The sequence below is a fragment of the Pagrus major genome, chromosome 4 (assembly GCF_040436345.1).
Source record: "Pagrus major chromosome 4, Pma_NU_1.0".
Lineage (NCBI taxonomy): Eukaryota > Metazoa > Chordata > Actinopteri > Spariformes > Sparidae > Pagrus > Pagrus major.
In genome coordinates, this window is record NC_133218.1 from 8,722,110 (window position 1) to 8,739,983 (window position 17,874).

A 17,874-nucleotide genomic window follows, 5' to 3' on the forward strand; every position below is an offset into this window, starting at 1 on the left:
TTAGAGGACTGTGGAGTTTAATGACAAAACTGTTCCATGTATCTTTTCAGTTTTTCGTTGTTTCTATGCTTTTACCTTTAAGGCTAAATCCCCTCGTTTCCGGTTCTGTTTTGGCTCTCTCTCTATAGCTTAACACAGCTTGTAGCGTGCGCCACCTCCTCCTTGCTTTAAGTCCCCTTCTCTCTCTCTCTCTTTCTCTCTGTCTCCCTCCCAGCGAACACACACACACACACACGCACACGCACACATACACACACACACACACACACACACACACACACACACACACACACACACACACACACACACACACACACACAGATATTGACTATCAATACTGTATGTTAGCCCCCACACGCTTCCCATCAGTTGTGATCTGCTTAAAAGCTACCAAGCTTGAGACAATCTTACTCGCATTTGCCATGCAGGGGAAGGTTTTCTCTCTCCATGCATTATTTAGCAGGGTGGTCCCTGATGTGGGGTGTCAGGCCCAGAGGGGTGCGCAAAGGGGCCCCCAGGGGTCATCTGGAAAATTAAAGGCAGTTTAATTTCACTGCTGCTTCACTCACTACAGATTTAGCTAATGAGAGCATATACAGATGATTATTTTGAGTGTTAATTTCCCTGTAGGATTGCCACTAACAAAGCAAACAAAAGATGTTTTTAGAGAGGAGTTTGTAAGTGGTCAATTATGGGTTTGGGACTTAATGTGTTTCATTTTTTTTCACAAGCAGAGTTTTGGAGAGTGCAACATAAAAAAGACATGAAGTCTAAAAATACACAAATGAAGCAACCAAGAGGTTATTGTAGCAGGAGCAACCTTTATTCTGAACCTCAGTAAGTAAACACGTTTAGTAGTTTAAACATTCATTGGCAAATCAAATCCACAAAACAAAATAAATTACATAAACCTGCAGTTAATCATTAGTTCAAAAGTGCAAACAATTTGGAAAGGCATGAGCTCATCCTTGTAAAATAAATACACAAAGACACCAGAGCGATTAACATAAAAAGACAATGGAAATTAAACTATATCTTCAGTAAACTGTGCCTCATTCAGCAGAGCAAGATTTTTTCAGCGGAGCCTCGATGCAGTAGCATTAAATATTTGCATTATGCAACATAGGACCTTTTTTTTTGGCACTGCCATGATGCACTTTGAAATGATCAACTGGGAAAAAGATGAATTTGCACTCAGCAGACTTGAAGGCCATTCCTCATTTTAGGTGAGATTTGTAGCAGAAAATGTTCCACAGCATCATTTTGTTGCACATGTGCGTTTTTGTTCACTTTGCTGCTGCAGCTGAGATGGTTATCACAGAATACAATTCAGAGGTGAATCAACTAGATAAAGACAAGACAGTAACATAGATACAGATTTCAAGTAACGTTACACATTTTAACACTCGGTGCCAAAGGTGCTTCCCTTCCAGTGAATAAACAGTTTACAATATTAAGTAATTTGTTGGCTGATTCAACAGAAATCTGTCATTTTGTAAAATAATAGTCTAATAACACCACTATCGATCATGCTGCCATCTACAGCAAGTCCAAAGAAATCCCTGCTTTAAACTCCTCAGTGATCTCCATTAGGATTTCTCTCTGTGTCTCCACGGCCTTGTTGCAGCTCCTGTACTTCTAACACTGGAATGAATTAATGAAATGGGACATAAATATTTCACATCTGACTGGAGGACTGAAGAATATCAAAAAGAAACATTTTGGGGCAAATGAGGATCCATTTATTGGCCCTTGAAATGAGTCTGGGTGTAAATGCGTGAGTGGAGGAGGAAGGAGTGTGCGGTGGTAGGCGGAGGAGGACATGAGAGGATGTTCTCCCATGACGCAGTTCTCTCCCATCACATGGCATCAAAATGGAAACGGTGGGCTTCCTGCCTCTTCTCCCGGTCATCAGCTTTCTGAACAACACACAGAAACATAGACAGTTTTGTCTACCATCACAATAAGTAGCATAACCCTTCAACTTGTTGTTGTTGTGTGTATACCAGTGTTAATTTTGTGAAAAAAGAATTATCATAACTAAAGGGAAATGTTGAAAATGGACACATGAACTATAATGCAGTCCTATTCAACAACCTGCATTCATCTGAAAAATCATACACTGTAACTTCTGATTGATAAAACAGCAGCTTTCATTTTCTATAAAATGATCCTGATGATGTAATGACTAAATTCACCCCCAATCCCTCTAGATATGAACTGAGAAACATCAACCAAAAGGCTGGGATAAATAATGAAAATATGAGGGCTGTGGTTGTAAAGTTAGTATTTTCAGTTGGCTTTCTTTGTTGTAGGAAAGTGCAGGATCTAAATCCTCCCTCGTCACCTAAGGAACAGTTTTGCATTAATTTAGCTGCTTGTTAAAGCGAAATCCAGACAGTAATCAGCGGTTGAGTGATCATGTAAGTAAACACAGCCTCTGAATGGTCAAGCTGCTCAGTGGAGAACTTCAATAATGACCAACAGGAGGGACAGATCCGCTGAAATAGCCAGAGTTTGGTAATGAAGACTGTATTTACTGCGGAGAGTGAAATCTAATTGATATTATTACTAAAGGGCAGTGTGACGTGAAGTGGATGTGCAAACTATTACACACTCTGCTATAAACAAGTCAACAGTACTTTTTCAGCAAACCACAGAACACACAAAGAGCAACATCTATAACCATGGAAACTATAGAGATTAAAGATGACAGCTTTATGCCAAAACTTTAAAGACTAAAATAACACCCAATTAAACACAGCAAAAACTAGACTAGATTACTTTAATAGTAATACAATGACTAAATTATGACTCAAGCTAAAAACCATTTTGAACAGCTGACTAGGCTAAAACCAAATCAAAATCCGTCGGCATGGTCTCCGTTTTCACTGCTATGCCGACGACATCCAACTCCACATCTCCACAAAATCCATCACCCCTGCCACCCACTCTACCCTCACAAACTGCCTGTCAGAACTACAATCATGGCTGCAAAAAAACTTTCTGAAACTAAACAGTGACAAATCTGAAATCATACTCATTGGCCCAAAACATCTCACCACATCGACCCAGAACTTCACCCTCAGCTTTGACAACATCAACCTGTCTCCCTCTCCCTCCATCCGTAACCTTGGCATCATCATGGACAGCACTCTTTCATTCGAACAGCACATCAGCCGCCTCACCCAAACTGCTTTCTTCCATCTAAAAAACATTGCCCGCCTCCGCCCACTATTCTCCTTCTCTGCATCTGAGACTCTCATCCACGCATTTATCACTTCAAGACTGGACTACTGCAACAGCATCCTCTATGGCTCATCTTCCAAAGTCCTCAATAAACTTCAATACATCCAAAACTCTGCTGCCCGCCTCCTCACCCACACCCGCTCCCGTGAACATATCACCCCCGTACTCCAAAACCTTCACTGGCTCCCTGTCCCACACCGAATCAACTTCAAGCTCCTCCTACTCACCCATAAAGCCCTCCACAACCAGGCCCCTCCCTACCTCACGGACATGCTCCACCACCACACTCCTTCTCGAAACCTCAGATCCTCAGACGCTAACCTTCTCTCACCCCCCCTCAGGACCAAGCACCGTACCTGGGGGGATAGAGCCTTCTCCATTGCTGCCCCCTCCCTCTGGAACTCCCTCCCCAAACACATCCGTGACTGCCCAGACTCATCCACCTTCAAGACATTACTCAAAACCCACCTCTTCAAACTCGCTTTTCATCTGCACCTGTAGCTGTTTGCTGTACTCAACCTGTTCTCCCAAAAAAACCTACACAGATCCATATCCTCATACACTGTTCTCTTTACTACATATTTCTCCTCTATCGCACCATGCACTTGAGTTTATGCACCATGCACTTGATTTTATGTATTCTTGTATGTATTCTATTCTTGTAAAGTGTCTTTGAGAGCTTTTTAAAAGTGCTGTACAAATAAAATGTATTATAAAATCAGGTGTCAAACTAGAATGGCACTCAGCAGAGCGCATATCTCCACCAAGGCAAAACAGTCGCTTTTCATTCAATCAAGGCTAATCCAATTTTGATGGCCATGTATCACATTGTACCAACTCACAGATAGCAGTCACCTGAATACGCCTGACTTTTTCATCAAGGTCCATGAATTATTCCCTGAGAAACGAACGAAAATTAAAAAAAACACTCTATCTTGCAATGTTAAAGAAAGTGAGAAAAAAAAATCCCTTTATCAAGAGCGGCACCAAAAGTTAATGGGGTCTATTATGGGCTGAGACGCATCCTCCATCCAAGTTTTGTTGAAATCAATTCAGTAGTTTTTGTGAAATCCTGCTTGCAAACCAACCAACCAACAAATGGATACAGGTGAAAACATAACCTCCTTGGTGGATGTAATCAACACTGGTATACGAGTACAATATATTATTATTATATTTGTAAAGCTCCAGCTGAGAAATTCAAGCTGCAGTGTTTAATTCAGTGATCCCTTCAGGCTAATTATAAGTTCCTCTTGTTAGTCAGGACCAAGTGTTAAAGACAGTTGTGTTAGGCCAGGCCAACTAACATTTATTCACTGCTTTAACATGGACACAAAGCTAGATGGACCCAAAGGTGGTGGATTAAGTGAGAAAGAATTTGAAAATAAATAAATGATATAGGGTGAACTTTATAGTCTACTAATTAAATTTGAGAAACCAGAAGAGAACAGATGTATCAAGTGTTTAATTAGACTTCTGGTGGGGAAGTAAACCTTTTAATATTCAATAACAGAGCCACAGGTAGAAAATAAAGTCACCTCAATTATCTATCATCTTGACAAATCCTTTTACTTTGAAGAAATTGAAATAAAAATGTGGAAAATATAGTAGTACAGTATAGTATAGTATAGTAGTAGTCAATAGTATTGAACCATCACAAAGCACCATACAAACACACACACACATTCTGTTCTTATGTGTATGTGAAAGGTCTTCAAAGGACAAGGCTTTATAAAGGAATAACACGTGTTTATAGCCAACAGCCCATTATCATCATCTGTGCATCAAGACACACAGGCAGGTGTGCTGACTGGAGGCGGCAGTGTTAGAGCCATAAGCTGAGAACAAGATGTGCAAAAGGCTATCAAAACACAAGTGGTTGTACAACATAAAATGCGATAAATGAAATGCAGTGTAAAGAACAGAAAGTCCAAATAGGAACAAGCGTTAGATGTCAGCTAGGGTAATAGTTGTAGACACAATTGAATTGAATCAGGGAGTAATAACTACCTGCCTGGTGTTTTGTTTATAGAGGACAGTGGTGGAAGTATTTAGTTACTTTTACTGTAAAAGTATCAATACTCCACTACAAGTGAAAGTTATGTATTAAAAAGTTTAGAAATATTTTTAGAAAAATGCATAGAAGTACTAAGAAAGGCCACTTTTCTATTATAATTTGCTTATATATTGTAATTAAATTGATATTATATTATATGTATTACACTCTTAGATTATTACAGGTGCATTAATATGTGTAATATGTACGTCACTGTAATCGTTCCTCCTTTCCATACTGGCTGTGTTGTGTTTTGAAGGAATTTATGTATTTTTTTTTAATTAAGATTATTTTTGAGCTTTTAGTCTTTAATTGATATGGCAGTTTAGAGAGTGACGGGAAACGAGGGAGAGAGTGGGGGAAGACATGCAGCAAAGGGCTACGTGGGGCAACAGGGTGGAATCAAACCCGGGCCACTGCTGAGGACTCAACCTCCGTACATGGGCTGCCCGCTCTACCCGGTCACCCAGTATCTTCCTTTTCTAACACAACTCCAATGTAAGTGATGGAAGATAAAAGCCAAAGTCCTCATTATGTCTACAAATGCATATCCTCCACCTCTTACATTACAATCACAGTAGGAGGGGATATTTTCACAGCAGATATGGACAGAATGGACATTTGCAGCAACTAATGGCTCTTTCTGCATATTAGCATGTGGACATGGTTTTAAGAGTTAAAAATAAGAGCCTGTTTTTATCCATAATTTCAACTATGACAATGCATCATATTTTAGCTGATTAAATTTTTTCTAGTAACTAGTAACTATAGCTTTCAATAGTTGGTAAATTCTCCTTGAAGCCTTCATGGTCTTACTGTTTAAAAGATGTTTTTGTTTTGTATGGGATATCACTTTAAGGGAATTATTTCATTATAACTTTTAAGTCCTTCGGTTCGTAATGGCTCAGCAAAGAATGGACACCATTTGTAATGAGGTTTGATGGGATTGATGGAGTGAAACGTCCTCATATTTTTGTCGTTTGACAGTGGTTGAGCACAAAAGATGCCACATAATCTGGACTGGTGACAGTGGAGTCAATAATGCATTTCGGTCTGTTGTGTGAGATCAGTGACAAACTGAGGATGGGAAGAAAATAGCCTTCAGTTTTTAAGTATCTGAATGGGACCATCTCTTTTGTCATTGACCAAATGTTGCAGTTGAGCATGTATGGACAGGACTGAACTCAATCTCAGTAGAGGGATCTTTGGAGAAGACTGTTCCCTTTTAAAGGACAACCAATCCTTCACTGATGTTGACTGATTTGCTCCATCCAAAAGACAGGCAGCAACACATTTAGTGCATTTTTTATGCCGTCAGTTTTGATTTGTAATAAAACCTTCATCTATCATCCAAGTTACGGGCACTTCGTATTGATTGATATACTTTTTTTTTTCTTTTCCAGGGAAACATTTTTGAAGGAGCAGATAGACTGATGTGATGTTCTTTTCTTTAAATAACTGATCCACAGAGCTGTGCTGCTGCTGAAGCCTGGTCTAATTGACTGTCTAGGGGATACCACCAAATTGTCATCCTGAGGCCTGAATCATCATTAGGCAGCAGAGCATCGATTTGTGTCCTTCTAAAGGTTTTAATGACACAGTGGTGCGTGCGTCTGAAGCCAGGTGGAAAGCTACAGTGAGGTATGGTGTAGTCTCACTGGGCTTTAATGTCAACTCATTAAGTCTGGTCTACATGTCCAGCATGAAGAGGATGCATCTTAGGGGAGCTGATTGATTACATTCTGCTTCATTACACGTTTTTCTCATCTATCTCTTAAATATTCCTTCCGTCATTTATATGTTGAGTACCCATCACCCCAGCTAATACTGCATTGCACAGAAGTTCACAGAAGATGTGTAAGAAGCCCTGTTAGCTTGTTAGGCAGGACAGCACGTCTTTGCCCCTGTGCTTCTGCCCTCTACCTGACTTTGTTATTAGAAGAGCAAATACCAGAGGCGGCGGTGCAAACACGCAGAAATGCCAAATGTCAATCAGCAGGCTCGCCCTGACCTTACTGGATGCCCCGCTGTAAAAGAGGTGGGAGAAGATGAGATATGAAGGAGGATGTTTAGCAAGAGGTATATAGGATTCACCCTCAATCTTAATTCCCTGGATGGTGCAGGAGGTTACACCACATTAGCCTGTCAGTCCAGATGTGTGTCTTTCAATTATTAAGGCCAAATTTAATCAAATCTGCTGTGTTTTCAAAAGCTGTCAGTCTGAATGTGGTGCTGCAGTGTAGTGGGAGTTGAGGTCTGTTTGCCCTACCCAGATGGAGACAAAACTGCTGCCGGTAGCACAGTTTTAGACCAACACGTTAAACTGGTTCAATTAGAAGTGGCAAAGCTTTGATTCATGGTAAGAAAATTGTTATGTGTTGGTTAACAAGTGCCAGTATACAAAAAAAATCACAAGTGCAAATTAATAAGAGGAGCTTCTGCATTATAGTTTTTATCACAAGCAAAACTAAAAATGTTATTAGCATGTGACATCGTGTGAATGTGGTAAAATATGAAAAGATGAAACATGAGATTCAATTAAAGAGTAGAACATAGAAAACAGGAGCTCTACAAAGCAGAATGATGTAAGTATCCATCAATTCAATATTGTATTTTATAGGAAGAGAAGTGATTAAGCTCAGCTCAGCTCTCTCTGTCCCATAAAAAAAAAAGAAGCACTGCTGATTTTCCAACTCAACTTTTCTCCAGGAGGAATGGATAGGGATTCCTTGATTAATTCCTTGAAGTTCTGAAAACTGTTTTATAACAAGATTTTTCCAAATCCCTTAAGTATGTGCTTCAATGTATCTCATGGCTGGATCTTATTTGTATCTTAGCTCCTATTTCTTGAAGAAACTTTCAATGAATTTATAAAGCATCTTGTAAAGTTTTTTCCAAGTATGCCACACTTTTACACAAGCACATGTTGGGTAAAGAGGTCCCCTATATCAGTTTCTGTACCTCCCCATGCACTTTGCTGGACACCTCCTGTTTATGGACCAAATATAATAAGACCCATATCCACTTGCACACCCCTTGCATCTCTATCAGTTTAATGCTTTATCAGTTCCATCCATGTGTGAACAACCACCGGTGGCTATGTATACACTATTTTGTATATTTAAGTACTTCATAGACAATGAGAGGTATTGTAACTCGCAGTTGGAAATATACAACATCCGAACATTGAGCTTAAAAAATGAAAATTCAGTCATCTACTCACCCCCATGCTGATGGAAAGTCGGGTGAGGTTTCTTAGTCCTTATAAGACGTTATTTGCAGCCTTCTTTAAGCTAAAAGCGTTAGCATGCACCCCATTTGGCATGGGTGCAGAAGCTTGATCTCATGTAGAAGGTGTAAATAATGCTGTCTTAAATCAACTTGGGGCTCTTGGAGATATGGATTTACTTTTTGTTCAATTGTTTTATTTTTTACATTTTAAGTAATAGTTCCCCATCTACATCAGTTGTTTAGAATAATGCTGCAACACTGTTTTGCTGTAAAGCTCCAGAAACATTTTGTGGACTAAAAAACTTCACTCACTTTTTTTGCTTTGAATTTTGACTTTATGAACAGCAGTGATGTTGAAATAATTTAAAATACTGGCCTTGAGATAAACCCATGGCATCATGAAATTATGTATTTGTATACTGAGAAACATACCTGTTAACACTATAAGAAGAGCTTTCAACTTCAGAGTGGCAGAAGTAGTTAAAAAGGCAGAAATTGATAACTGACTGGTCAGCCAAAGCACAATACAGTGATCATAGCCAAAAACTGCTTCTCTGTGGCTTCAAACCATGTCGCCTGTTTGAGCATGCCAGATATGATTTTGTGTGAAGTATAGTGCCAGTCACTGCAACTATGAAAGAACTGGTTCTCCACATGTGCATCTCCCTCGTGTTTCCTCTCACAATCTTGTTTCTCGACCCCTCACATGGCTCCACATCACCTTCACCTCTCACACGTATCTCCTTCCATCCATAAATGCAGTGCTGGTTCAGATTAAGCTGATGCTCACACCCACATATCCCCCAAAACAGGGCAATTAGAGTGCTTCTGAGTGTGTAACCATGCACACATGCCATCCTGCGTATAGGCACACACACATACACATTAAGCGCACACACTTGCACGGCAGATGGCTTGGAGGAGATGCCAAAAACTTCCAGCACTGCTCAGCCCGGCAGACAGCATTAGCACCATGATTGTAGATGAAAAGGAAACAATTCAAAGACAAAAAAAGAAAATGTGCAAGAATTACTGTTAAATATAATTTGTGCCTGCGTGTCCTCGACCATTTTCATTTTGCTGTGACCACAATATGTGTGTGTGTGATGGAACAAATGGACCAGGAGGAGCTGAAACACACATGTGAAAACATGCATCGGCTCCCTGGAGGGCATATTTACGGCTGTAAGGAAGAGCAGATCTGCCATGCTGAAAGGACAGAAGCAGGCAATTACAGCTGAACGTCCTTCCAGGTTGTGGCCCGGGGAGAGAGAGACAGATAGACAGAGACAGTCGGAGAGAGAAGGAGTGTGTATGTGTGTCTCAGTGGGAGTCTAGAGGACTACAGGACAGGGACAGTGAGACCCATCTGCTGCTGGTTGTGACCAATCTGCTCTCTCTCTCTTACACAAACACACACACAAACACACACACACGCGCACAAAGACTCGAAGGCAGTAAATCACCGGGAAGAGGCTAACGTTAAACCACACCATTATGCGTATGTGTGTGTGTGTCCTGACCTTCTCTTGCCAGTGGAGAATTCCAATAATGACGAGGATGAAGACGCACACTCCGATCAGCGCGATGGCCGTCAGCAACACGCTGTTGCTGGGAGTCAGGTACAACTTAGCACTCCAACTAAACAGAGAGAGAGAGGGTGTGAATAATATGATGACTGGCCATATGCTGTTTTTATGTTGCATCATGATTTTTTCTTGACAGAAAACAATGTAATTACCAAATGGTGAACATTAGCAGAGACTGTTTGCTAATTAAGGTTAACTAACTAAATAAATGAACAACTCTTTAACTATTTCACACCTGAGCAAAATGAAACAGTTTTTTTCACAGAGAACTTTTATTTATTTCAAGCAATCCCATAAACCACTTTTATATATTACATGTATCATATGACAATCTGTTAGCTTAGCCTGCATGTGAGAAGAATACCCAGGCGGTTCTGGTGAGATCTGCTTTCACCCATGGTTTGGTCTGTAGGTGTGTGTCTTTGCTAGCATGTCTGGCAGACCTGGTGAGTACACAAGTGTTATGGTGCTATGTGGAGGAGGGTGTGTGTGTTTGTGTGTGTGTGTGTTGAATAGCCATCTGGAGCTCCTCCCGGGGTTTGAGCTACATGTGAACAACGTCATGATAACATGAGAACACATGCTGCGAGGAGACTGTGTGTGTGTGTGTGTGTGTGTGTGTGTGTGTGTGTTATGCTCTGTATCAACTTGAGGTAACATTAACTTAAGTATGTCATTCAGTGGCATCACAGGAGGCCGTTTAAGTGTTGAATGGTGTCCATAGCAACAAGCATCAGCGTGTCTCCCAGAAAATGACGCTGCTGCGGGCAGTTTTGATGCATATATATCGTGTGACATGTACGAGGATTGTGTTGATGTACCTGCGGGGCTTATTGTGAGGGAAGGGGATGACGATGAGCTGAGAGTTGGGAATGATGGCCGTCCACTCCTGCTTCCTTATGTCCTGGAAAGATACAGAAAACACATTAGCTGGCGATGAATTCACATACATGCTAATACATTATGGTCACAATATTGCAAGCTTTCCACAGAGACACACGCAGACAGACACACACTCAGAATATGTATGTTAAGTCCTCTGGGGCAGAATAATGGGGTCCCATGGTTTTCCTTAGCTACTGTGGAGTGGCTATTTTAAGCTGTGCATTTAAGACACAGACAACCTGTTACTTGAAATAAATTACCCCAACTGTGGGGAGTAACACAGATTTTCTAGCCCCTGTGGGTCTGTGTGCATATTGGTGTGTGTATATGTATGTATTTCTGTGGTTGTGTGTGAGAGAGTTCAGCCATTTGCAGAACCATACATTATCTCAGCCTTGGCCTTTATGAAATATACATCATCTTTTCTAAACCTGTAACTCAACCCTACCTTCACTTCACGAGGTCTAACTGAATTATTTCCTACTTGCATGGCCAATGAACTTACAGTCATGTTATCTTGTTGTTCACTTGTCTTCACTGTTTCGTCTGTCATGTTAATGTCATACTGTATTATTGTCCAGCACTAATAAAAAATAGTAGTGATTATAGTGGAGTAGTGGATTATAATCTCGAGGTTTCTAGTTTCTAGTTCGAGGTTGCAAGTTAATTTCCAAGGGTCGCCAGATGGTTGTGGAGAAAAAAATGCAATAACATTTTAGACTGGGGAATAGTTTTTACATTACATTGCCTATGCCAGTGATAGAATTTACCTCCAAAAAGAATTTATTCAGTATGTTTGTGCATAAGAACACCAACCTAATTTTTTGGGGGGATCGTGACCTAAAAAGGTTGAGAACCACTCATGCAGACAACTCTGTCTCAGTAAACATTTGCATCAACGCCTCTTCATGCTTATGTTGACAAATCTGACCAAATTGACAAAGACTAAAGAAAAAGGCATTTCCTGTATGGTTTTTATTCTATTTTATTGAGTACACAAGTACACAATATTATTTCAATTTGTTTTTGGTTCAGCTTTTAAACTTTTATTTCACTTCACTAAAATGTTTTTTCACACCTAGTTTTACTTTTTAGATTAGTTTCAGTTCAACTTTAATAACCTTGCCCTACACACCCACTGTTGAACCATGCAGGTGTTTTCACTCATGTTGCCTGATTAGTCTGTGTGGGTGTGTACAGATTGTGCTTGATTGACAGCCGCCTCAGTCTTATTTTTCGCTGCACCTTTTGATAAAAGCTCTCCATAAATGAAGTTCACTTACTATTTACAATATAACTTCCTAGAGTTTAGTCAAATCACATAATTCCAAACACAGCTCCACCAAGCTTTTAAATGATTATAGGTCTCATTAGCCAGAGTGACTGAAAACACCTACAGACATGAGAGTTGAGTGACATCTTCTCAAGTATTTTTTATGTTACGTCACTGCTCAGGGGTGCAGGATCAGACCCCCCACCTTCCAAACCCATATAAACACATATCTGGCACCTGGTCAACCCTGTCACATAAACAATAATGGTTTTCTTGTGTCCTTTGGACTGCATGTTTCTGGTGTATATCATTTTTTTTTTACATCCAGTAGTTTTTTCTGTCCACTCACAGTTAAACATTGTGAGAGTATTTCAGCACTAGGGTGTTAAGCTGGACAGGCAGCCACTGTTAAGACACAGAGTTAAAGTATCAGAGAGCTTAAAAAGCATTTGTCTGACAGCAGTTTGACTTTGCAAGTTCAGGCTTCATTTTTAGTAGTTTGCCGCCTTAAGGCTCACCACCCATGCTGACATCTGACATAAGACTGACACACACTGTGTTTATGCCCTGCATACAACAGTGATTTTATTTCTGGATAAGCCCACCATCACACAGTGTCTGTTGGCTTTCTTTCTCACGTTTCTATAACCAATTCGCCCTGTATCTTGATTTAGCCCCTGTTAAAGCATCCAAGGTTGTGTTCAGGCTCATTAGGGGTTAAGAGCCCAGAGATATCATATTAAAGATTTAAAAGCTGTAATCACGCTTGTAGCTGTGAGGACTTAACATTTCCAGCTCTACATTTGGCAGAATCTGGGAGTGCCGCTGCTCTTTAATTGTGACTCTCCGTTTCTTCATCAATTGAGAGGAACCACATCTCGCAGCTATTTTGAATAAGCATGAGACAACGGCATTGCTTTTTACATAATGAGCACATTCTCGCCGCCAGCCATTGTCGCTTAGCTCTTGGAAAGCGTTGCCGTCGGTGCGGCAACTGGCGGGGGAGCAGAGCTGCAGACGAGTCAGCCTCCACTACTGCTGCCTGGGAGCAGATCCGATCTGGCTGTTTGGAAGAGAAAAGTGTTCCCAAGTCTTCAGAGAGAAAGAGAGACACTCTGGTTCAAAGCCAGGGAAACTGGCACACTATGAGAGAGCGAGGGAGATGGATACAGAGATGGAGAGTGAGGGAGCCAGAGAGAGAGAGCGAGAGTGACAAGTAGGGGACTGATTAGTGAAGCAAACCACTTTGAGCAGCAAAGGGAATCCCCTGGGTGGAAGATAAGTGAACAGGAGGAGAGAGACTCAAAAGAAAAAGACGGGGAGGGGGTGAATAAAAGAGGGGAATGATTGGACAGAAGATGGAAGATATCCAAGTAGATTTTACAAAACCTCTCCTTCTGTGAAACAGCAGGCAGGAACTCTCATTGTAGAGGGGAAAATTGTAAAGGGCACAGCAGGGGAGGTAGTGAGAAAATGGGAGCCGGACAGATATAAAGAGAGAGAGAGAGAGAAAATAAAAAGATAAAAAGAGAGTTGACAAACAGGAAGATCCAACAGTGCCGACTGAGCAGGGTGTTGCAGCGGTCAGGATTTATAGACCTCCTCCTCCTCATTACAGGTAGATTTGATGGAGTTACTCCTCTCCCTAGTCCCTGTGGGTAAAAAAAACCTGCTTGGCATAATGGGCCGCATCTTTAGGTATTCATTAATTCACTTTGTAGAAGGAATGGGCGAGGAGGAGGAAAAATGAGCGAAAAAAAGATCACATTTCTTTGCATAAGAAAAAGGAGTGTGCAGAGAGGGGACAACAAAGCAGCTTGTTTGAGATGAGTGTTCTTGGTGCACTACAGCTTCTGAGTCGCGGACAGACCCATCTACAATTCTAATCAGCTGCCTGACGAAGATCCTGGTACCACATGGGAGGGGAAAAAAGAGCCCTGTCGTGCCTAATATTCACTGTGACAAGTGCAACGTGAGCGTGAGAGAGAACGGAGATGGAGATGAATGCGGAGAGCGTGTGAGAGAACTGAGCTGAGGAACGCTGACATTTGAAGTAGTGTAGTGTAGAAATGTGGCTGACGAACAGATTAAAAACATAAACCCGATCAATTATTTAGGGTATTGATATAACAGTGCCTTGTAGTATGACGGGAGGCACACATGGGCTGCGCAGTCATTCATACATCTACTCTCAGGGCTGTTACACAAAGGTGAGTTTGAAGCTCAGAGGAAAAGACGTGAGGAGAGGATGTTCCTGGTCCAATGGGGAGATTGTGGCACCTTTACCAACCCCACAGGTGATGTCATCAACCATCCCATACAGTACATTATTAGAAGGATGTGTAATCTATCTGCCATAAAGCACCTGTGTGGTAGGCGTTTCAACTCTCAGCGTCTCTTCTTCTCCTTAATCACTAGATGACAAAAAAAAAATTCCTCACCTCCAGTCTTGCAGCCTGATCCTGCCTCATTTGCCTCTGTGTGCCATCAAATACAGTATATCCTTTCAAAACTTTTTTCTAATGATGATGACTGAAATATGCTTCTTCAAAACTAACTGCTGTCAAAACAGAGAAAATACTTAACATATACTCATTGAATAGGGTTTTGTTTAGAGAAAGAAGTCTTACTTTGAGAATTCAATTAAGAAACAAAAAGAAATTATGACTTGTGTTTCAGAGAAGTAATATAAATCCATATCCATGAATGCAAAAACAAACCAAAGATTTCCAGTAGAGAGTGAAAAAATAATTAAGATGTGTCTGTCTTAATTGTTTCTTTGTGTTTAGCACACTTGATCAATCATTTCACAAACAACTAAAATAAAAGGAAAACTACCCTTTTTTTGGATTACAGGCTTCTCACACTTTTTAATTATGTGCTTCCTAAATTGGCTGACATTTTGAAGTGTATATAAACACTAGATATCACATATTTTGGTGCATTAACTGCTGAATGATTAAGAAAAAAAAACCTCAACAAACTATTTTTTTCTACAAGATTAGGTAAACACTGCTCTCTCTGATAAGAATCTCTAATTTGCTTAAAAGAAATACGTGGCGGGTAATCCCTCTCCTGAATCTCCACAACATACTCTTTAAAAAAGTCTCACAGTCCTCAGAAGAAATGCGTTACATCCAGCCCATTGTGAACTAAAGCTTGAGCTGCAGGAGAAAAACAACTATTTAGCTCTGTGCTTATGACTTTAAGGTGCCTGAATTTCACTAAACATGAATTAGTCCACCATCTGATGTTTTTCTTGGAAGGTTTTCTGATTCCTAACACCATGATCCTGAGGCTATTTTTGTTCATTTCTCGCTCCCTTTTTAGGCTCATTGCATAGACGTTAAATGTCTCGGCCACGCATGCCATACACTGTTATACTCACAAGAGGTTAGGCTGCTCAGAAATGACTTAATGAGGCATGTGAGTGGCATTATACATCTTTTAAGAGACTTTTCATGAAACAACTATTTTCATGTAATTTGCACCCAGAGGGTTGAAGGTTTTTTTTAAAAAATCTTTGGTTATTCAGCACACCTACTTCCTCCTTGTCTGAGCTGTCAGATACACCTCAGTGTATCTCCCTCAAACATTCTGTGAGACAGTACAGCCTGTGGCTCTTCCTGCAGGAGTGCTGTGCAGTGCCCAGGTAATATAACCCTCTTATATTCCCTCACCGTCTCTCCTGGCTGTCGGGGGATGCCGACGAAAAGGTGGTCCAGGAAGTTGGCGCTGCGTCCGAGGCCCAGCACAGTGTAGGGCAGCTGGAGGGAGAAATGAGCCGACTGGCTCAACTGACCGGCTGCAGGAAGAGAGGGAGATAAAAGAGTATTTGTAATGGAAGAAAAGGGATGTGTTATTCTCAACACATAACCACATCAGGATAACTAATGAGCTTGATCTCAAAGGGTATTTTGCCCTGGCGTTTTTTTAGGACACATTTTGGTCCTATTTCCACTGGATGGATTGTCATGAAATTTTGAATCGACAATAATGGTCCTCAAATGACGAATCGTACTGACTTTGGTGATTGCCATATTTTCTTCTATTACCAGCATGAGGTCAGTATTGTTGGTTTTTAGTGAAACATACCAAAAAGTACTTAACAGATTGAAATTTATGGTGCGCACCAGATGAACTCTAATGAGCTTGGTGTTCCCCTGACTTCTCCTTTAAGTCCACCAGCAGGTCAAACTTTCACCTATCCAATTGAAATATCTCTACATCTACAATATTGATCTGCACAGAATTATATTCACGTTCCATAATGTATCCTAATGACTTTGCTGATCCCCTGACTATTCCTCTAGCGCCACCATGAGATCACATTTGTAGATTTTAGTGAAATGTGTTTACAACTATTGAATGGACTGCCATAAAATGCAATAACCCTAATAACTGTAATGATCCCTGAACTTTTCCTCCTATCATTGAGTCAAAATCATAACGTATTATAACTGAATACCAGCATAATTGATAACATACCTAAAGATACTGAAATGTTAGCATGCTTTGTGTTTGCATTTAGCAGCCTCACAGAGCCACCAGATTACTATAGACTATGCAGGGCAGCAGGAATGATCTTAAAACTGGAAATAATTTTCCAGAATTAGAGATTTGAATTTGAGAGAGTTTGAATTTTGAATTGAATTTCTTGTTTCCCGCGTCTTGAAGTCAATGGGTTGTTTGAATGGGTTTTTGGTTAGATGCCTGAAATAAGGTCTATAGTTAAGCTAGTTAACACAAGCTTACTTTCACATTTTACTATACAACATAAAATACATCAGTAATCCCCCACTTGTGAATTTGAATGTGTATAGTAGCCTACAGTGTAATGAGAAGCTTAGTGATGGTGATGCTGAAATCATGTGACCGGGATTTTAGTTTATAGCTGAACATTAGCTTTTTACTTCTGGCAATTGCATTTGGCTACCGACGGCATTCCACAGGAACACAAAGCATTTGAAATTAAAAAAAGGTACAACACAAAAAAGGTACTTAACTATCTGCTTTTTAGACTTATCTCAGGTATGACATAATGGTCATTGTATAAACATAAATAAAAATTGAATAAAGTATGTTTTTATTAACGTATTTCTCTGTCTCATAAGTACACAGTGTGTTGCTGCCTCTTTTAAACATTCTGCACACAAGCCCATAAGCTTTGCACATTTCCATTCATGACTTTCTGACTACATTGTCAGCTGCATATGAAAACACACCCCATTTGCTTTAGTTATCTCACAACTGTAGCTGCAATGGCCCTGGTCTCCCAAAGAAATCATTTAAGTATAATGTAATGTAATGTAATCAGCTTCTACCTGACCGATCCTGACCATGACTGTCAGTGATAAGACTATAATGTGCATGTAAACATAATAAGAAGGAGGGGGAAGAAACAGACCACAGGAGGTGATCGAGCCATAGGGACTGCAGTGTGAGACCTTGCTCTGACATGAAGACGCATCATAAAAGATACAAATCAGAGTGAGACACCTGAGGCCAGTCCAACACCTCTCCCTGTCTCCTCGCACAACCTCCCTCCTCCTGTTTTCCCTCCTTACTTACTATTCTCATCCGTCTCTTGT

At 40.5% G+C, this 17,874-nt stretch overlaps 1 protein-coding gene across 1 annotated transcript in view; it reads right to left on the reverse strand.

Annotated features, from left to right (window-relative positions):
• Positions 1-801: 801 nt before the first annotated feature.
• The window catches only part of itfg1 (integrin alpha FG-GAP repeat containing 1), a 147,800-nt gene continuing 130,727 nt past the window's right edge, over positions 802-17,874 (reverse strand). Inside the window, exons 15-18 of the mRNA XM_073464857.1 lie at positions 15,964-16,088; positions 10,947-11,029; positions 10,060-10,177; positions 802-1,919 (exon numbers count right to left, since the gene is read on the reverse strand). Coding sequence (XP_073320958.1) covers positions 1,860-1,919; positions 10,060-10,177; positions 10,947-11,029; positions 15,964-16,088 — 386 coding nt within the window. The 3' untranslated portion in view covers positions 802-1,859. The remainder of the gene's footprint in view (positions 1,920-10,059; positions 10,178-10,946; positions 11,030-15,963; positions 16,089-17,874) is intronic.